Below are 21,995 nucleotides of genomic sequence, written 5' to 3'. Positions count from 1 at the left end.
ATTTTATATCCTGTTTAATACTTTTAATTTTAGAAATTTTTACCATATCGTTTAACTATTTCAAATTGTTTTTTTTTATTTTGACCAGCTTTTATAGAAAAGCTTAAAAAAATGTTTGATTTAAAATATATAAATTAATTATGTGGGTTCAAATAATAATATTAAAATCAGTAAAGAAAAATATTTCAAAACCATAAATGCATATGTACTTTATAAATTCATCACTTTTGATAAGCAAGATAAGTTTCTGGAAAAAAAAAGTTTTCTTATAACATAAATCCGAGAACTCGAACTTTAGTTACAAGTCCTTTACAAGGATATTTATACCGCTACACTAAGTATTAAATAAACGTGGAGTTTTCTCTCTTTCTCTCCTTTTCATCCGTGTATGTATCATTCTATTATTATTGTGCATACAAATAAAGTCATCAGACGTTAGTTCAAATCTAGACATTGTAAAACTCAGATGCAAGAACGTTAAAAAGTGAGCCGTGCAAAACGAATTAGTTTGAACACAAACAAAGAATTTCTATTCAATTATTCGTCGTAAAAGGCAATAAGAGAAAAATAACATTTAAAATTTCCATTATATTCTATCAAAACAAAAATTATAAAAAAACAGAAAGAATAGAATAGATTTGTTGAAAGTGAACAACGTCATTTTTTATTAAAATTAAAAAGAGACAAAATTGTGAACAGATAAATACATGCCAAAATTAAACCACAGCTATAATAAAAATTAAGAACACTTTTTATAAAAGTGCTTTTGGTAAAATTGTTATTTGATTCTGTACAAATTTAAATGGAATGTTAAATATTATGATGGTTTTCATTTTGTGCAAGGATTGAGGCAATTGAAACTACTACATATATAGCAAATTATGATTATATTTTAGTTAAAAAAAAAAAAATATGGAATGATTACTGTTTTGCACTAACATGTATATTGTTATATATTTTTTAAGTGTCCTTGTGTTCCAAGTAATTAAGTATCTAGTAGTTTATGTAAATTTATATTAATTAGCTAAAAAAAAGTTATTTTAAAAAATATTGCAGGAAATTACTAGTAAAAAGTTTTGATTATACCAAAGCGATGGTGAATAAATAATTTAATTTAGAAAGCAATTATGACAAAATTATGATATCATTCTCTCAGCAGTGCAGATTTTTATCTGCAGTATATACATGAGGCACATCTGTGTGCCTCCCACAACAAAAAAAACTTTTTCACGAAAGTTTGAATAACGGTTCAACTAGTTTTTTTGTCAGACAAAAAAAAAAGCAAATTTAAATTAAGAACATTCTTAACAATATTAAAAAAATAAATGGACAAAACTTTTGTTAATAAAGTATGAATTTCAAAACTAAGAAAAAATTTACATATTATAGCCAATGCTGATAAAATTCCTTTAATTAAATACGTTGACATGCAAGACCAATCGTTTGTGGTTATTTAACTTCCTAAATGCATCCAATTGTTTTCCATAAAATATTCATCGTCGATTAAAGCAATTTTTATTTTACCCAGATACTCACCAATCGAAGCAAATATTCTGAAAGTTTACCCTTACTTATTTGTAATATATTCAAACTTAAAAAAAAACATTTAAATAAAATGTAAAACAACAAAAGTTTCCTAACATACAAAGTAAAATCCCAGTCAATGCACATATTATCACATTTATGGTGTAAGATGCAACTTTTAAAAAGTTTAAAATAGTTTTGCATTCATATCCCGTTGCACGACGACAGAAAATACACAAATGAAATACACCTAATAATTGTAATAATGCAAAGTACCATGATCTGTTTACTGATAATCCCAGAAATCATTTACATGCATTTGTTTTATTTTATTGAGCATGTAAAACTTTCTTTTCTGTAAAATGCAACAAATAAAGTTTTTGATAAGCAAAATAAATAAGCCAACAAACGAGTCATGTGCTGCAACTTTGAAATAATTTTGCATTTAAATAAAGAGATTTTCTTGTGCGTGGTGAATTTTTCATAAAAGACAGCAAATTAAAAATAAAATAATATAACTGGTTGTTTGTCCACTAACCATCGCAATCTTATTACAAAAAAGCGTGCAAAAGCACAAAGCTATTTCATGTTTATTCTATTTTTTCACTTTGACTAAAAGAAAACAAGGCACATAGATTTATTTAAAATGCATTTTTTTTTTGTACTAAACATTGTATTTTACTTGCATTGTTATCTTTGCTAAATGCAGCTTAGGGACATTTTTTTGAAATAATACGCTTTTGCACCAGTTTGTAAGTCCTTTTGTTTTTCATCGGTTAGATAAAATAACACTGACGATAACTTTTCCATCGTTTTCGCTTGTTATGTTCTGATGTTTTTGTATTTGTTCACTTGTGGTTTCAAATTTCCACACATAATTCTTTTTATTTTATGTTGGCAAGGCCACGAGGTTATTTATTCAACCGTTTGTAGGAAAAAAAAACACGATGACATAAAAATTAAAGATTTTAAGTCGGATTTATTTCTGTTATTTATGATTTCTTTGGTGCAAAAAGTTTTAGATAAAAATCGGGACACATATTAAGAGCTCCTTAAAATACTCTGGAACGTGATAATTACCAAAAGTACATGAATTTATTTCTACTATCGCAATTTGTCACGTTAACTAAGAGAAATTCATGGATGTGGTAGCTACATGTTTGTTTCATTTCTTGCAGGTAATTATCCAATTCTTTTTTCCAATTACATTTTTAAATTTATGTGTTTCACATACGGGGAAATTTCTATAAATCCCATTTATTTTCCCTCTCTACCAAAATTTCATTCACTGTGAAACCATCGTGTCACCTACCTAACTACCTTTGCCTAAAATGGAGCGGATATTTTCTCATTTTATTGACTTTTTAAGATGTCACAAATTGAATTATTTTCACATTTTCTTTTTAAAGCAGTGTTCGTCGTTGTATTACATTATTTATTATTATATTTCGAAAATATAACATAAAATGAAATATATATATAATTGAATCTAAACCTGTCTACATTTTATAGACAATGGTTTCAGTCTATTGATGACAGTTTTTCTTCAAATTGCAACTTTTTCTTGCATACATGCGAGTTGTCTTTGACAGTCAGACAGTGTAAAATGGTATTTTTATTACATTTCACAAAATAAAGTAGATTTACAACGATTCAACGCGTCTGAATTAAGTTTGTAGAAATGAGAGAATGTGTCTTTTGTGCTATTTCTAAAGTTGTTATTAGATTTTACTCTTCTTATTTCAATAGAAGTCAGATGAAATTCAAAACGTATAATTTTCATAACATGTCAAAATATTATGGGAGAGACAATTTCTGTAATCCAAGACAATTTCAAAATCACAATAGTAGATACCTACCTACCATTGGATTTTGGTCATCTGAAAATAATGAGCTGCCATGTTTTTTTCTCTTAAATCATCTTCCAGTCAAGTCTATAAAGTTTTATTACGGAAGGGAGAAAAGTAATAAAACAATTGTCTCTCCCATAATAAATAAGTGATAATAACAAATATTAGCCAAATTAGTCACGTATTTTATTAATCAGTTTTTTATGATAATTATTATTATTGATCTTGTGTCTTGGATCAACGTAAATTCTGTTTCCATAAGAGTGTGATTTTTTCCATGCAATTAACTTTCTGTTGGTGTTTACCACTTACTATTTTCTCCCAATTAGATTGAATCGTCATAGAAGAAAATGCATATTTTGCAAAAATTTAATGAGTTTCAGTTGATGATACCAAAACCGGGTACACAAATACGATAATTTTTTGTTCTATTTTTAAGGTGATTAAATCTTTGTCAAAAAAAAAAAAAAAATCGGGAAAGTAAATAAAAATAAAATGGAATTAATTTTAACAATTTTTGAAAAAAAATCAAGAGAAATGTTTGAAAATGAAATTAATTTAATATAAGCAATTAATGTTTATTAAACATCAAAAAATTTAAAAAAAAGAATAAGAGCATAAAATTTAACTCTTTATCAAAATTTTAATGGGACAAAAAATTTAATATTTCTACAATATTTTATATTATAAAAAAATTAACCGGAAACCAGCTTTTCGGTTCTTTGAAGTCTTTAGCTTTCATAACAAAAAGGTGTAATATGATTCATTTATTTTTTTTTTATTTTCTCAAGTAGGTACTTATTTAAAAAATGCGGGTGATGATCGAACAAAACCAAACAAGTCCAGAAAAAATCTAAAGCCAATATTTTACTTCTCTTTTTACTTGAGGCTTATGATATTTGTCAGACATGCATTAAAAATGACAATAACAAACAAAAAAAAACATACTATGTGTTCAATAAATATAGAAGAGCATCAATTTATGATTTAAGTGCAAAGGTAATTGACATTAAAAATAGATATAGGAGAGATGTTCTTGTTTATTTTATGGCCATATGAAACTTTAACATCAATTGCATTCACAGTTTTTTGTCCAATATCCGTGTTTGGACAGTTTTTCCATTCTTCTTTTTTCTATCGCTTGCAGCGTTCTCCAGAAAAAAAAATAAAAAAAAATCAGCAAACGTTTTATTCTTTCAGACATATATTAAAATTGGAACTATTTAATATGTCTCTTGAGGTTTCGTGTGTGATGTTTGTGTACAAACAATTTTTTTCCTTTTTTTATCTTTTCTCTTACTTTTTTACTCTATGAACTTTTGACTTGCGAGTGCTTTATATCTTTTCATTGTTGCCACATGCAATTTCTGTGACATTTATTCATAACACCATAAAATACAGTTTTATGAATGAGTTCTGATTTTTCTTTTCCTTTTTTTCTGTACCTACGTACTCTTTTGTGTTTATTTTCTATACAAAAAAAAAACAAACGTTTGGTTATCGCTTCAGGATATTTGCCCATTTTGTGGCTATTTAAAGGAAAAAATAATGAAAAGACGCAGGGGAAATAGTGATGTCACACAATGATGTTGCACAATCAACAAAATGAAATAGCTTGGAAGAGAAAAAAATTGTCTACGACAGTGTCGTCATAGAAATTCAACAAAAAAAAACTTACCAACAATACGGAAAAGTAGTTTTAATGGATACAAAAGGAAATACCAGACTGACACCACCTGCAATTCGCAATGTTAGTTGCTTCCATCCTCGGTATTCGGGCAACATTCTTGACAATATTGGACCAAATGACACGATACAAGCATTTTTTGTGATAGTTTTAACGTTTCTCATAATTATGGCTAATCTGACGGTAATTATTGTAATTAACAGTCGTCGGTACGGACCATATTTGCATCCGCAGGTCAGTTCATCTCTTGTTTTTATGATTGCACGTCTAATTGTTTGACTGTTATTGCAGCCTCGATATTTGTTAACGTCTCTTGCTCTGAATGATTTAGCAATCGGATTCCTCATCACGCCATTTTCCGCACTTCCTGCCTTATTGAACTGTTGGCCATATGGAGAAATATTTTGCCAGATACAAGTAAGCTTTGTAAAAACTTTCCACTTTGCATCCTTTTATCTCTGATATAATTTACTAAACAAATATATTAACACTTCCCTCTTCAGGCATTATTACGTGGTGCTTTATTACAACAAAGCGCAGTAATTTTAGTCTGCATGGCTGTTGATAGATATATATGTGCACTTCATCCAAAGAGATATCACCTGCATTCAAGTAAAAAGGTATTCATTGTTCTTTATAATTATGCAAATATTGTACATTTTACCTGCGCTTGACGATGCAACAAGTTTCCATTCAAAATTAAATGAAAAATTTAGCGTCATGGGAATAAATAAAGTTCCACTTTACACTTTTTAACAAGAATAACCGTGTTGGAAAGCAAGTGCATTTCTTCGTAACATCAGTAAAACACTAATGACAGTAAAGTACTACTAGAATTTGTATTCGGCGCGACACTACTATTATGAATAACATACATCATTATTACTAAAAGGAGAAAATATTGCGTTTAGCACATGATGTGTAGGACGAAAATGGGATATTTATTCAAATATGACTTTTATTGCTTCCTTTGACCATTAAGTTGCCAAAAAGCAAAACGACAAGTACAGCAATCAATAATGATTGATTGAATTTCTTATTTAGTGAGCGTAAATAAATTGATCGATTTGTTAAGTTGATAAATTTTATATTATCTATTTATCAAACGCAAACACATTCTCATGTGTTATGTGACGGACCATTGTCTTCCATACATTTAACGGTATTTGGTTTCTTCGCTCATTTTACTAATTTTTCAAAATCTTGACGTCCTAGGCGACTAAATTTAATTATTTGACTTTTTGTTGCATCAAGGAGGGGATAAAGAACAAAATATTTAATTTTAAAGTTTAAATTTACCAAAATAGAAAGTTGATTTTGGTCATGTTACTTAAAAAAAAATATCTAAGTTTTAATCGAGATTGTATTAGGCGACTAAATTTTATGTTTCTATTTTTTGGTCCCCCCCTCTCCGATTTTTTCTTGATTTTTCTCTGATTAAATTTCAATTTTAAAAATATGTAATAAAAAGTTCAATGTTAAGAATCAACGTTTGACGTCGAAAATAGTTTAAAAAATTACAAAATTCGATTTTATTTTACCCAAAATAGAAGGGGGTGCGCCAAAAAGTGAAATACGTAAATTTAGTCGCCTTATTGCACATTAGCTAGCAGTTTTTATATCGTGACCCAATTTTTAAAAGTGTTTTTTTTGTTCCATCTTGAATATGTTTACAATTTGTCCCTTACGCCAGAAAAAGGCTAAACATGCAATCTCATCAATATGTTTCCTCTCTTCAATTTTATTATAAAATAGATAAAAAAAAACGTAACCAAAAATCGTCTTGTAACGCAATATGGTTTCTAAGGTCTACTACAATAAATTTGACAGAGAAAATCAATATTTTTATCACATTTTATGTTTGGATTATATTTGTCATGTTGAACTAATCGATTATTAAGTTCTGCTTTGAGGGCATTTTTATTTTATTTTTTCAATTTTTAACGCAGGGTTGTGTAGCAATACTCAGTATAACATGGATTTTATGCGTGACGTTCTTCTGTGTTTTGGTCCTGCCAAAAGGTAAGTTCAACCAAATGTCGAAAACAAAATCTACCATTTGTAGCTAAAGATATAGAAGTAACTTTACGACAATAAAAAAATTCTTTTTTATTAATATTACAATCATAATTATATTTTTGTCCGCATATTATTAGGTTATTATTTCAACAGCACTGGTTTGTTGGCTTGTGAGCCATTTTACAGTAAACCGTCATTTCGCATTTTATCCAGTTGTGCATTTTACTTTCCCACCACCATGGCACTAATGTATTGTTATGGCTCGAGTTTTCATGCGAATCGTAGAAGATTTGTGACGCCAACTGTTACCGCAACACAGCGACTACAGTCATCAGATGAAAAGGTAAGTTTTCATTTAAATTATTTATTTCGGAAAAGTAAATTTAGGAAATTAAGAAAAAGATTTTCAAGTTGATTTGTTTGATATATAAAACAAAGAAAATGACAAGACCTCCTGTGAAAACGACAAATGACACTGAAGTCTTGAAAACAATAAAGAACGAAAAAATAAGAGCAAAAAAGTACAGAAACCCTATTAAACATTGTGGTGAACATTGAAAGAACAAGAAGATCCTAGTCAGCAAAAACATTTTAGAACCTCCTTCTGGGGCCATTCCCGTAACGTTTGACAAAAGAATTATTCCATCTAGAAAAGTTAAGTTATCCAATATCTATTACATGCATTGAATCACAATCACGAAGCTGTCCACTTTTGTTTGACTTCAATTACATCAATTTACATGCGAAAAAGAAGTAGGAAAATCTAAGCTAGACATCCTAATAGTAGTAGTTATATTGAGTTATACATATATCGTAAATCCAGTGCTCGCTCGTTTTATTGATAGATAAACATTTTATTATGATAGAGAATCGGGTATTGAATACACATCAAAAAATGTTAAGGATGTATTTTTATTTTACTTGTTTCAAACACATTTTACATACACGGCGGCTGCTCTGATACTATCGAGAAGCAGATCAAGCAAAAAAAGAAAGAGAGAAAAGCGAAGAAGCATAAACTGAATCAAATTTTATTACCATATGTAGACAACATGATATATGCCATTCTGGATGAATGAAATCAAATAGGATACTGTGAAAAAATTCATGTCATTTAGCAAATATAACATTATTTCAGATAATACGCTGCTTAAGCTCTTAGAGTTGCTCTGTGTAATGATACGTAGGTGGTAATATGATAAATTGTGGTTTCAAAAGAAAAGTGTTATCACGATGTATAGTGTTGTATGTTTCCACATCGGATGACATAGAACATTGTATTCATTGAATGATACATAGAAAACTAATAAGATTTTCATCTGGTTTCGACTTTTTAGAAAAAAAAAATCTTGAAGAATTTTAATAAAGTGAAATCGTCTACTACAGTTTCAAATGCAAGTGTATTTCTGTCCAATGACGAAAAAGAGTGGGAATCTAAAATTCAATAAAGTCTAAAAAATGTATAAATATCACACATTTTGAAGTATTTTTTTGGATTCCGGAAAAATATACAATTTTCTATATCTGTGTCCATTCGATAAGAATGCTGAAAATTCAAAATTAAAATAGAAGGAAGTTAGAATATTAGTCATTCAACGTATAATCATCATCTCATTCCATTCTAAGGCCACTCCGATTTTCCCATGTTAAACTTGAAAAGTCTAAAATCTGATTGAGCAAAAAATTTACACTTCATAAAAAAAATTTTCACTTTTGAAATTTAGACATTAAAAAAAAGTATTTAAAAATATTTTTTTAATATTGTCGAAACCAAAAAAAAATTAAACAAAATTACATTTAGGAGCGTCCTAAAATCTTTTTGAAAGGATTTTTTATTCAAAGTAGAGCCTGCGAGATAAAAGAATGTAAATCTAGTGAAAAACTATTCTCTAGAAATCAGCATATAATGAATACTAGAATTGTGAATAGAAATATAAATAATTATAAAAGGGTTGACTTTACATGGGTTTCTTTTTAATGTTGTGAAAAAAAAAAATTCTCATGCAAGCAAACTGTTTTGTTGTCATTCGCAGCCTACAGAATTGGAGTTGCACACATCTGGCTCTACATCGCGAACAATGGCGGCAATATCGCTCGGTTTCATTGTGATTGTCACACCTTGGACCATTCTCGAGATAGTAACAGCGTGCACAGGTTCAAAGGTAACAGTTTAGCTCCATTATTTACAGCATATTTACACACCTTTTACACAGGTTCCTTCATATCTTGATTTTACGATCACATGGCTGGCAATCAGCAATAGTTTTTGGAATCCCTTTTTATATTGGCTTTTGAATGCGCACTTTAGACGAATATGTAAGGATATGCTTCACTCAAAGGTATTTATTCACATTAACAAGCATGTAATTCGAGTCGCTCATGTAATAAACCGCGAAAATTTCACATTAATTAATTCAACAGTGTCTCTATGGTGAGCCAAATGATCACCAAAAATGTTATAATGTAAATTTCGAATGCGACAATATGATTGCACTGCCACTGCCACCGAAGCCACCCTGTAGAATGCGTTCCGACATTGAGGGACTTGCAGAGAAGTACTGGGGCGAAATTTTAGAGCGCACAGTCAGCTCCAACAGTTTACATGTGCTGCAACGTACATATGGCGACACAAATACCAATCATAGATTGTTTCATGACGGCACAACAAGTAGTGACATCGATAGTATAAGTGGAAAAATAAGCGATACAAATCATCTGAGGTATGTGTCGTGTTCCGAGCCGAGATTATGCGAACATGATTTACATGACATCAACTGTGCCAAGAACAGAGCATTTTTTGGTGGTTTCAATCGTGTCGACGATGATATGTAGTATCCGTTGTTGTTAAATCAACAAATTAAATGGTTTGTATGAAATGTATACACGTGAATTTTAATTCTTGTGTCATCGCCAACAACATTCAGATGATTTACAAACGTTATCCATTAACATTGGTGTTCGGAATGACTGTGACATCCATTGTAAGTCTCTTTTTTCCATCAGGATATGATTTTCACTTTTCTTTTTGTACCACATAATGGACGTGATTTTGGACCGGAACCAAAAGAATCCAATTAAGGTCACAAAAATTAATTATAATTCATAATAAATTGAAGTTCAGCATAAAAAAATACTAAAACGGAAATTTAAGATTCCAGTTGCTATTAAAAATCAATTAAACTTTGATTAATGATCATCATTTTTTCTCTGATTGATAAATGTTAACAAAATTTTTATTCAATGAATTGCAAATCCGACATTTAATACAAAAGAAGTTGACTTAATTACATTCCTCTTTTTTAAATCATTAAAAAAAAATCGTCACAACATTAAATCCACTCCTTCATTCTTTCCTTTCAACCCATATCTCTTTTCAATGCGAGTCGTTTGCCGCACAACATTAAACTGAAAAAAAACTGACTTTTGCTCTTGAATGCGTCAAATCCTATTTCTCTTTCATTCATTTTATTTCTAAAGAACTTATGATTAATCTACGAAAATTAAGTGTAGAAAGATAATAAAAAAATGAATGGATAAAAATGCTAGGAACCGTCTGAGAACAATGTTTCGCAATTAAAAGGTTTCCGTACAAAGATTAAGTTTAATATTTAAAAAAAAATATATTAAATGACCCATATAAAAAAACTTTAAAATTTTTTTTAAAAAACTAACCATTTTTTTTAAATAAACTGGTGTTTTTATAATGTTTGTTGAAAAATATGATAAACAAAAAAAGTTATTGTTCGAGTTAACAAAATTATTTTGTTAAATTTAATAAATTAATAAGAATCAAATTTTTAATATTCATTATTGTTTCTTAAACTATTTCCGAATCTGCATATATAAAGAAGCACATTAAAAAAAAAACAATTTAATGATAAGTAACACGTAGTAAGATTGTAAATTAAAATATGACACCGATTAGAATATAGAAATTGAGGTAAAGAAGTACCCTAGTTGAAAACGAAAAACAACTAAAGTGAGCACAAACATGTTTAATTTATGTAAAAAGTGTCATAGGTAGAAATCAGTTAAACAAGATTATAATCAATAAATCCGAATTGAAAATAAAGATGAGGTGATTTCTTTAACGTGAAAAAAAAATCTATGGAAATTTGTTACCTTCATATTTTTCAATGAATACGATTTATTTTTGCTTCCGCTCAAATTGCATTTCGAGAAAGCTCTTATTCCTGGATAATTTCACATTATTTTTCAGCATTACACATTCAAACCGAAAATCATCAAATTTATGGACTGTCATTATTCTCTTAGTATATCGTCTATATCCAGAAAAAAATGTACAATTTTGGCAAACTTACAAAACTATAAAACGCCTCTTTCGAATGTAGCAGACAGTGTATTGAGACCGAAAACCAGTTTGTCACCGCACATAGAATAAAATTCGACTACGTTTTTTTGTTTTGATCTTTCGCAGCAGCAATTTGGGTCACTCATCAAGCAAGGCTATGAACATTAACTAGTTATCCTTTTTTGATGTAAATTATATCCTCAAGATATTGAATATTTTCTTTGTAAGTATAATATAATGATTTTTTGATGTTCGCGTTAAGTATAAACTCACAAAAGAATGTAAAAATCGAAAAAAAAAATCAGAAATATGGTTTGTATCTACTGATCTCTCTCTTTTCATCGTCTTTACTCTTTTTATGTGTTATCGTAAATTTTTACCACTGCAGCCAGACAAATATATCACAATAGAAAAGAATAATAATCGTAAAGTTTAGAATAAAATTTGTAGTCTCTTACATTACTGCCGGAAAAGTGTGAATTTATCTGAAAGAAAACTAATAAAATGCTGAGATTTTATATTTCTTAAACGTTTTTCGTACAATTAAAAAAAAACTGTTTAATGTAAAAATCAGAAACAATGAATTTCAGCTTTTATCAGCATGTGGCATGTTTTTATGCAAGTTATGGTACCTACAATTTTATATTTTCATGATATAATATATTTGTTGTTCCACTATAATAATTTTTGAGTTTTTGCATTTGCTAAAAATTGTGTTTGTTTTTTTTTTATTTGGAAGAAGAGCAACATAGTAAATTTCTCGTATTTTTGTTTGCGAGAACTGTCTTTCTTTAAAGTTTAATTTATTTCTGATCTCTTGCTAGGGATTAAAGTAAATTTTAGCTTAAGGCATGCATAATAACAAATTTAGTCGAAAATAAAGTGCTATGCCGACACTTGACTTAGTTATGATTTTCTTTTATCTCTTCAGGCCTGCACAACAAATTAGACCAGCTACAATCTACTTAGTTGAAATCTTCAATTCATTTCCTCTTTAGTTTCCGCTAGGTAATGGAAATTTTATTGAAAAATGCAACTAAAAACTTATTTTCCACCTTACCTAATGGAAGACTGAAGAAGAAAAGTGAAATTGTATTTGATGAAAAATAATACGAAATGCAGTAAACATCTTTTTAATTAATTTTAAAAAAAGATGCTATTTTATTATTTATTGAAAATGCTTCTTGAAAAATTGAAAACAGCTTCTTTATGAAAAAAAAGATATGAATAAACGTAAGTTTTTAATCGTTGTCACAGAAATTATAAGGGACACTAAAATATTTTTTGCAGTTCACCGAAATCTCATGTGTATATTTTGTTTAAATATATCTTTTTTTGTAAGTTATACAAATATCAAACATCTGAGCTCAATCAAGCTTTAAATATCTTTCTGTGAAAAACAATGAAAATAAGACAAAACTTTAATTTAAGTAAAAAGACAACAATTTTACTTAATGGTTAGTTTGATAAACATTATTATTTTGCTCACATGCTTTATTTCTGTTACAATGAACCATAACGTGAGAGGAAATTACGAAAATGACGTTGCAGAATATTTTTCACAACAAAAATATATATATTTTTTTTTATAACTCATATTTTTAGTTCCGGTTAAAAAAAAAGAGTTAAAACTTTAAATCATCCAACTTGCAGTGGAACAAGTGTTTGAAAATTGAAAAATTTAAATTCAATTATATGAAATGGAAAAATAGGTACATATTTTTTATTTCGATAAGTCAAATGTATCAAAATATTCTCTACAAACTAAATTTAGTTTACTCATAAAATTTCAAAAATCATTTAATCAGAAAGTATATTCCGATGTCATAATGATAATTTTAGCTAAATTTGATCCACTGGCAACTCCGTTCTGGAAAACTGTCATATTAAGTTCAAGTTCAATGTCTTGCGGTCCTTGAATCGATTTCACCAAATTTAGGAAAACCTCATTTTGCATCTTGTTCATGCTGGAACATGTGTCAGAAAATTTAAAATTTTGTATAAGGTGGATAAATGAATAATTAAAAGGTGTCTATTGTTTGGCTAAGCCGTACCTGAAGTATTCTTCCGTAGCTTTGGTAACGTGTGGTGGTGCATCCACCCGAACTACTTTCAAATCAAAATCAATATTTTCATACCAATTTGGTCCACGCAAATTAAATAACCCCCTTCCTTTTGGCGGAACCGATATATTTGATGTCAACGTAATAAAGTTGTAGGAGATGGAAGATGGCTTGCGGAAACAATCTGTATCACCGTAATCGCATCGAATATCATTTCTCTTGCATCTACTGAAAAGAAAAAAAAGATGAGTCCATTTTTTCTATTTTATTCGTGTCAACATACTTTTTACGTTCGGCATCGATTGAATAGCCATATGGACAGTCGATTCTCGTGCATCTGCAAAGGGAAAACCAATCTCTTGTACATATCATAAAAAACCATTATTTCGCTAAATTGTATTACCTGTAACTTCCTCGTAGATTTGTGCATACTTCATTTCGTTGATTACAAATGTTGTGTGTTGCGCATTCGTCTATATCTATTTCCGGTTGTGTACGAGCAATTTTTTTTCAAATGTAAAACAAAAAATAATGAAAACAAATTACCTTCACAAACTCTTCCATCGGAACCGAGATTAAATCCGGGAGGACAAGCACAACTATATGAGCCTGGAGTATTTTGACAAAGTCCCATACACAAACCGTAACTTTTGTGAACCTCGCATTCTAATACAGCAACGTTTTTTTTAAACGAATACAAAAAGGATAGGATTAAAATTCAAATTACCATTGATGTCGTCACATGTGCGATTATTTTCATTTAATTTAAAACCAGGTTCGCATCCACAACGATATGATCCCCAATAATTAATCTGCAACATTTAATTTTAATTTTAGAGAGGCATATTTTCTTACGAAATAAAGCAACATACACATCTTTGATGACACAATCCAGGAATCTCTCGACATTCATCAATATCTTCACAAACCTACAAAGAAAATTTAAAAATATTAAAAGAAAAAAAACCTTAAAATACACAAATTACCTTATCATCTGCATGTTTCTTTCTAAATCCGAGTTTACAGTCACACAAGAACGATCCTAAAAGTTGAACCAAGTACATTTTAAGCTTTTTTTTAAATTAATTTTTTATCCAAAACTTACCAATCGTATTTATACAGACAGCATTTGATGGACAAACCTTGCACATAAAAAAATATAATTAATATTTGAAAAAGGTCAATTTTTGCACAATAGCTTAATGAAATTTTTACTACCGTATCCTTGTAACTTTCACACTCATTGACGTCTTCACAACGTTGATCTTTGTTTAAAGCGTGTCCTGGAGGGCAACTGCACAAATAACCACCTTTTGTTCGGAACGGATTAAAAGAAAACAATAAAAACCCATTAATATCAAGTATCCACTCTTAATTGTTCTGCTAATATTTGTATATAACGTCATTGTATACATACCGGGTTTGTTTTTGCAAATTTGATTTGGTCCACAGTTTGCTTCTCCTTTTTTGTGTAAAAAAAAATTATTTAAAATTTAGACAAGAATTGAATTTCATTACCTGTAGCGCATTCGTCAATATCTAAAACAAAAAAATAAAGATTTAATAAAGCTAAAACATTTTTAAGCACTCCAAATTTACAAATAATTCTGGTTTAATTCATAATTTTAACGTGCCTTTAAACTTGAAGTTTTGTTTTAAAGTTTAAAAAAAGTTTTCTAATAATTTTTCATTTTAGTCCCTAAAGCGAAAGAAAACTCTGGAGAAAAAAAATAACAAATTGCATGAATAATTCCTTTAATTTTTTTATGAAACACTTTGCTAGTAGATAATATGGTGGATATATACAGAGGCACTTTAATGCATTTGTTTTAAAATGTTTTTATTATTTTTATATAGTTCACATATTAAAAATCTGTCTCTGCCATGTTAATGCTGAAAAAGAGACAATAAGTGGTAGAATTTGAGTAAAGACATCACCATAAAAAAACAACAAACCACGAAGATAAGTGAGGAGAAAATGTTAATGCATTTTTAAATGTGGCAATAAAATACAATTTTTTCTTCTGTGGCATACGGAAGTTAAAAATAAGATATATAGTTTACTGAGCTTTTTTTCGCAGAAGACGATTAGGCATGTAAGAGCGAAAAGTGGAGAAATATTATAAATTTGAATTAGCTACAATATACAGTGCTTGTTGTAAAATTATCATCATAAAATTATTTTTCATGCCTCCGTATAAAATAAAAACTAAGAGGACTATTCAATTACTAGGAAACATTAACCAATGTCAATTTGAACGAACATATATAAATGAGTTATAATAAATTGTACATTTTTATCGCTTGATGACAACTTTTTCTTTTCTGATAATAAAAAGGTCACGATAAAATTTGCAAGAGAAAAACAATTCTGGTATAAATTAAGTACCAGGCGTTTCCACTGAAAATAAGTAAAAAAAAATATTACCTATACATTGAGTAGCATCTTGATTAGCCATGAAACCACCAGGGCAATTAATCAATGGCGTGCACCGGTATGAACCTTTTGAGCAACGTGAAATGTGAAACAATTTATTCGATCAATTAAATGAAATAATTATTACCATTCGTATTGATACACCGATAATTGCGTTGACAAATTCCTTTACGTAACTCACACTCATTGATGTCTTTTGATAAATAAATAATAAGAATTGTGGGAAAAACAATTTTAAAAATATGTACACATACCAACACAAGCACCAGCAGCATTTCGTTCAAAGCCAACATCACACAAGCCAAAGATGGATCTTTGTGTTGTTGGAGGAGGCCAATAGTTGTTGGCACTTCTAGAAGATGTAAATGTATTCCGGGAATTCGTAGAAACAGTTGGTGGCCTACGAGTGGTGGTTGTAGTGGTAGTTGTCGTCGTCGTCGTAGTTGTTCGAGGATAAACACATCTGAATGACCCTTTTGTATTGCGACACTCGTATGGTAACTAAATTGGAAAAAATTTATATTCGAATAAAAAGAGGAAAACCTAAGAAAGTTCGATTATACTTGGCAATTGTGACGCCCAAGAGCACATTCGTCATCATCATCGCATTGACCCGTTTCTGCATTCAATGTGTATCCAGTTCCGCATGACTGCAATCGAATGCAAGTATAACTTCCTGCAAAAAAAAAACCAAACTTTACATTGCAACAACTTCTTTCTTTATGTTTTGTTTTTTAAAGAAAAGCCTTATTAATAACAAAAACTTGAATGAACTTGCTATTAAATATTTTAAAGGGTTTTACCTATTGTATTATCGCATCTTTGCGACTCCAAGCACTCATGATTGTTTATCTGGCATTCGTTTATGTCCACACAGGCTTTCGTCTTCGGGTCTAACATAAATCCAACTTTGCATACACAACGGAAGCCCCCAATTTCATTATGGCACGTCTGATAGAGATCACATGGATTCGATTCACATTCGTCAATGTCTGAAAAAAAAGTTAATTAATCAACATAGAATTAAAAATATTAAGATTAAATTAAATTAGGTATTTGACTTTTTTTCGATTTTGACGGAAAAAAATGGATTTTTCTTTTACATTTTTTACAGAACCATAAATAACTCTTATTAATATTAAAATGATACCAAAAATTAATTTAATAGCAAACATTTTAATATCAAATAAGGCATCATCATCAAATAAGGCTATTTCAAATGCAAATCAACAGTTTTGTCCAATGCCCCGAATCCAAAAAGTAAGTTGGGCAAAACAAGAATTAAAAATTTTCTTCGAAAAAGACCGTTTTTGTTCTTTTTTATAATTTTTCAAGAAACTTTTATAATTTAAAAATTCTTAAGGCCGCTCCAAATAAAATTCAATAGTTTTGTCCAAAATTTTTGAGAAATGAGGGGGGAGGGCATTTTTTTTCAAAATTTCTTAAAATTATATGAAATAAGACCAAAAAACGGTAATATTTGATAAAATGGGGCACCGGACAAAACTATTAATAGTTTCATTTGGCGCGGCCTAAAATTAAATATATAATTATAGTAATATTTAGTAAAATTTCTAAATATTGAGTTAAAATTTTACCAATGCATTTATCTTTATGACGACGAAAACCTAGAGCACATGGTTTTTGCGAGTGGCTTGCAAGATGACCACTGATGTATGGTCTCGAGGTTGGTTGTCCTCGCTTAATGCATTCAAATGATCCCACAACGTTTTGACATATGAATCCTGGATCACAAGCATCCTCCAGCTCGCATTCATTAATATCTAAAAGAGTGTGTAAGTATTATTTGTAATTTTAATAAAACATGAAAACACCGGCACAAAATAGTATTCAATGAATGAAATAGTAATTATTTTATTTAAGTAGTAAAAAGAAAAATTTGCAAACCTTGACATGTCTTAGTTGTCGCGTCGTACACAAACCCTGATAAGCACGTTTCTTGTATTTTATTTTGACAGAGAAAACCACCTCTCGTGTTCAAACACCTTTGATTATGCTCGCAATTATGTAGTTCTTCAAGGCACTCGTTAACATCTACAGTGTTTCATGCGTTTGGACGTTAGTGCATGTTAAAAGTTTAGCGGTGATGACGTTAAATGGTTATGATTTGCGACAAGTATTAAGCGGTTTTGAAAGTAAAAGATGGTAAATTAAACATTAAGTGCATGCGGTATGTTCAAGCGGGATCTTACAATTAAAATTTAAATATGTGTATGTGAAAGTTTGTTACCTTGGCATGTTTCTGTCTGGAAATGTACGGCAACGATGTTGATGAGCGTATGGAAAATACGAGAGAAAATACTTAATTGACTGCGGAAATATTATATTTCGCTTCAGAACGCGAAACATAATGAATAGACAATTATCTCTTATAAATTTAGCATAAGAAGCATCGTTAAGTGAGTTAAAATAAAAAAAAATTCTACCTTCACGTTGTATCTATATCCATCCGAGCAATTACTGGCTTCCAAGACATTAAGACATTTGTATGATCCTAAAAAAAAAAATTGATAAAAGTTTCCGTTGAAATCACTTGAAAAGTCATTTTTTTTTTAACTAATTTGGATTTGTTTTATGAAAAATTATCGAAATGAAAAATATTTTACCGTATTTTATTTTACTTACCGTCTATATTAAAGCAGACTTGCTCCTCTGGGTTGCAATCGTTGTCACTTGTAGCACATTCATCAATATCCACGCATATTTTAGATTTCGGGTCTCTCATGTAACCTTTGCGACAACTGCAAAACCAAAGTGTTAACTTTTCTTATTAAAAGCATTTCAATTTTGAACTTACTCAGACCCATTATAATTAACGTCATTATCTTCGGTGCTATCTCCAGCAGGAACACACGTTCTCTTATCTTCTAATAAAACATATCCGTCGTAGCAAGAGCACACGTACGAGTGGTCCGTATTCTCACAAATTTGCGTACAGAGCTTATCGAATTTCTGACAAAGGTTTTCTGTGAATTAAGTGCAATTGCAAATCAAAGTAAGAACAATCTTGAGATATGTTGCTTCAATCACTTAATTTTGTTCAAGTGAAATTCCAAATGATAGAGTTGTCAGAAATAAATTGGATTAAGAATGAAATAAGAGTCGACAAATAAATTAATAATTTTTTAATACTTAATTACTTTCGTCTTCCTCTGTAAGAATAAATTCGTCATCTGGAATAATTTCATTGCAGCAGTTGTAATAAGCTTCGTCCCAAGGCGCTCCAAAATGGAATGGATCCAAGGAGCATCTGTTGCTGTTTGAGGCTACCAATAATCCAACTTTGCATGACTCACAACAATTCTAATCAAAAATTAACATTATCTATTTAGTTACAAGTCCCAAATTAGTCTAATACTACAAAATGTATTTTATGCAAAATTACGGAAAATTTACAACTTTGTCGCATTATTATGTAAATTTTACTACATCATGAGTTTGCAAATTTACACAACAACAAAAATAGTAGCAACAAGAGAATTCATCTGCTGGAAAACTAACCTTGAAGAAATCACTTCCTGTGGTAGAAGAATTCTGGCTCAAACAACTAAGTCCATTTTTGGCTGCAATTTGGCCGGCAGCACACTGGAATATTTGATGTTGCTTTGAACAACAAATTTCAACAGTAGACAGACAAAGTCCTTGTAGCTCATCGGCCACATCTACACGGTTGTCGAATGAGGAACAATGTTTCTGCTCAACGCCCCACCGTTCTCCTTCGTTACAGCATAATGAAACAACTTGATCTATTGCAATGTCTGCAACAAATGTAATTTTTCTTGTGAAAACTTTTTCAACTTCTAACAATGCGTTTTGGGAAAGAAACAAAATTCCTTCAAGCATGAAATAATACTTTGAATTCCAAAAAGAAAAATCTTCGCTTCGGTTTTTTTTTTTTAATTTTTGTCCCTTGTTTATTTGAAAATTCAAAAATCCAATGGGGCAGAAAAAGTTAAAAATAACTGGTTTTTAAAATTTTTCATATTTTTTAAATTTTTTCCAAAATTATTTTAACACCGAACTGAGTTTTTAAAATTTTTATTTTAACTTGGTCTATTCTGAACAGTAACGTGGGGGGACATAGAACAAATATTTTTTTTATGAGCCCCAAATTTTGAAAATTTCCTTGGAAAATTTAAATTTCTATTTTTTACTTAAAAAAAACAAAAAAAATTGATGATCAGTCAAAAATTTTTTAAATTTGGTCATCTTATATGAAAAAGTATTTCAAAATACTTTTTTTAATTTTCTCTTCAGAAAAAGATAAATAATATTTTGGTACAAAAAGATATAAATAAATTTGGCGTGGCTCAAATGCTTAATGAATGACCATCGAAATAGGATTCGCATGAAATTAATGATGATTTTATTATGTGAAACATATTTTGATTAACTTATGTTAATTTGTATCGTACTCATTGTAATTCCTTGTTTGAAAGCATAAATCTATTAGGAGACGCTGGTATTTAGCAAAGATAGAATAAATCACGAAAGTATAATTTACACACAGTGTATAGTTATAAGTATAGTTTACAAATTTTATTATTTGATGTCACAAAGGTCATTAAACAAATTGAATTATAAATTAAAACTTTTGGTTTCGATTGTGTCTACGACAACAAGTCACCATGTGTCTTTTACTAAATATAGTTCTTTTTTTTATTTACTCCAATATTATATCATATCAATTCACTTTATAATTAATTTAAAGCAGTGATCTTGAAAATCAATATAGGTAATTAGGTCTAGTTTGTCGTGTCGTTCGGTTCACACATAATAATGTCAATTTGGTAGACACATTCTTTGAGTTGATTCTACATTGGTAGAAAATATGAGGAAAAAGATAGATAACACTTCCGAAACGCGATAAAGAATGTTTGGTACTTAAACATATGATTTTATCTTTTATTGACATAGAACATGTTATCGTGTTACGATCTACAACTTTAAAGAGAAATGAAGGAGAAAATAAGAGAACATACCATTTCCAGTGACAAAAAACTTGGATAAAATTAAAATTAATAATGAAATTGTGTAGCTTTTGCTCATTTTATTTTATTTTATTTTTTTTTGTTTTAAAATGATTGCACTTTTAGTATTTATTTTTTTTAATAATCCATCAAATCATTCTTTGACAGAATTTTATATATTTTTTTAAATTTTTATTGTATCCTTATAGATCGATAGCCTCGACCTAAAATGGTAGATTTCACAAAACTTCAATAATTCACGTTCCAGGATATTGTTATAAACGTAATATTTTTTTCCTTTTTCAACCGTTCAATAATTGCACAAACACGTGTACGTATGATAATGGTAGTTTTAAGTAAAAGGTATGCTCTTTTGTTCCGTGACTGTATTTTATATTTTTAAGAACAGACCAATTTATCGCGTGTTTCCTCCTTGTGAGAAACTCTTGAACTGGCAACAGTTTTTCGAATTCAATTTTTTTTTAAATTTCAACACTAACGTCTTATGTAAATTTAACCAAGTATAGTTATTTATTTCATACATAGATAAGTTTACCTCTGTGTAGCTTGATTAGCTTATGTAGGGTAATAAAAATATTCTACATTTCATTCATACGTGCATGAAGGAGAATTCTTGGAAGAGCAACATTTTTTAAGGGTCATGCATCTTTTGTGTCTGTTTGCTTAATGGGTTACGATAAGAATTCTTATCTTTTTTCTGAGTTCATACCACTCTAACATTTTAATTAAACAAAACGTTCCTTGTATATGAGGAATGAGAAGAAAAATCAAGAATTGAGGCCTTATATTATAAACTTATTTATTTATTTTTTTTTCAGATCATACAAAATAGGTAATTGGAAACATATTTTTTTTAATTTATTGGTCCCGCTGTTCGCCATTCATCTCTGTGGAAATCCAGTCTGGTTTTCAGTAGCGCTACATCTTTTGATTTCTGTTTGGTAAGTTGTTTAGCCATCTGAAGTCTGAATATTAGAATTTAATTTAAGAAGCACAAAAAAATGATATCATGATGCGGTATTTACTTGCAAGCCAATCTTTGATTATCCTTCTCCAACTGTTCACACCTTTCGGCCAAAGCTTGACAAGCT

General features: G+C 29.5%; 2 protein-coding genes across 2 annotated transcripts; one reads left to right on the top strand and one right to left on the bottom strand.

The window, feature by feature from the left end:
- Positions 1 to 5,009: 5,009 nt before the first annotated feature.
- LOC134827025 (trace amine-associated receptor 1) lies at positions 5,010 to 9,989 on the top strand. The gene is made up of 8 exons (XM_063839551.1): positions 5,010 to 5,295; positions 5,353 to 5,478; positions 5,565 to 5,681; positions 7,011 to 7,083; positions 7,218 to 7,423; positions 9,114 to 9,242; positions 9,294 to 9,419; positions 9,502 to 9,989. Exons 1-8 carry the CDS (start codon positions 5,077 to 5,079, stop codon positions 9,910 to 9,912), a joined length of 1,407 nt encoding a protein of 468 aa, XP_063695621.1. The 5' UTR covers positions 5,010 to 5,076; the 3' UTR covers positions 9,913 to 9,989.
- A 3,120-nt stretch (positions 9,990 to 13,109) lies between these two features.
- On the bottom strand, positions 13,110 to 20,332 carry LOC134837454 (fibulin-1). The gene is made up of 24 exons (XM_063852828.1): positions 20,329 to 20,332; positions 19,415 to 19,671; positions 19,054 to 19,216; positions 18,711 to 18,879; positions 18,539 to 18,654; positions 18,375 to 18,407; positions 17,491 to 17,676; positions 16,696 to 16,884; positions 16,456 to 16,568; positions 16,147 to 16,393; positions 16,020 to 16,085; positions 15,884 to 15,958; positions 14,974 to 14,994; positions 14,873 to 14,917; positions 14,674 to 14,765; positions 14,561 to 14,597; positions 14,442 to 14,497; positions 14,328 to 14,384; positions 14,183 to 14,267; positions 14,002 to 14,121; positions 13,859 to 13,934; positions 13,739 to 13,792; positions 13,447 to 13,683; positions 13,110 to 13,359 (listed from the first exon to the last, which is right to left on the bottom strand). Exons 1-24 carry the CDS (start codon positions 20,330 to 20,332, stop codon positions 13,197 to 13,199), a joined length of 2,661 nt encoding a protein of 886 aa, XP_063708898.1. The 3' UTR covers positions 13,110 to 13,196.
- Between the last annotated feature and the right edge of the window lie 1,663 nt (positions 20,333 to 21,995).

The sequence above is a fragment of the Culicoides brevitarsis genome, chromosome 1 (assembly GCF_036172545.1).
Source record: "Culicoides brevitarsis isolate CSIRO-B50_1 chromosome 1, AGI_CSIRO_Cbre_v1, whole genome shotgun sequence".
Lineage (NCBI taxonomy): Eukaryota > Metazoa > Arthropoda > Insecta > Diptera > Ceratopogonidae > Culicoides > Culicoides brevitarsis.
The sequence above is the reverse complement of the archived record's forward strand: the minus strand, read 5'-3'. Positions and strand labels throughout refer to the sequence as shown.

What these genes read in the sequence shown, in the direction of transcription:
- LOC134837454 (XM_063852828.1), bottom strand. An exon ending in TATTGACGAATGCGCTACAG is followed by an intron (nt 14,918 to 14,973) that starts GTAATGAAATTC and finishes TACACAAAAAAG; the next exon opens with GAGAAGCAAACTGTGGACCA. An exon ending in CGATGGAAGAGTTTGTGAAG is followed by an intron (nt 13,935 to 14,001) that starts GTAATTTGTTTT and finishes AACCGGAAATAG; the next exon opens with ATATAGACGAATGCGCAACA.
- LOC134827025 (XM_063839551.1), top strand. Translation starts at nt 5,077, where the DNA reads ATGGATACAAAAGGAAATACCAGACTGACACCACCTGCAATTCGCAAT. An exon ending in GACCATATTTGCATCCGCAG is followed by an intron (nt 5,296 to 5,352) that starts GTCAGTTCATCT and finishes CTGTTATTGCAG; the next exon opens with CCTCGATATTTGTTAACGTC. An exon ending in TGTTTTGGTCCTGCCAAAAG is followed by an intron (nt 7,084 to 7,217) that starts GTAAGTTCAACC and finishes GCATATTATTAG; the next exon opens with GTTATTATTTCAACAGCACT.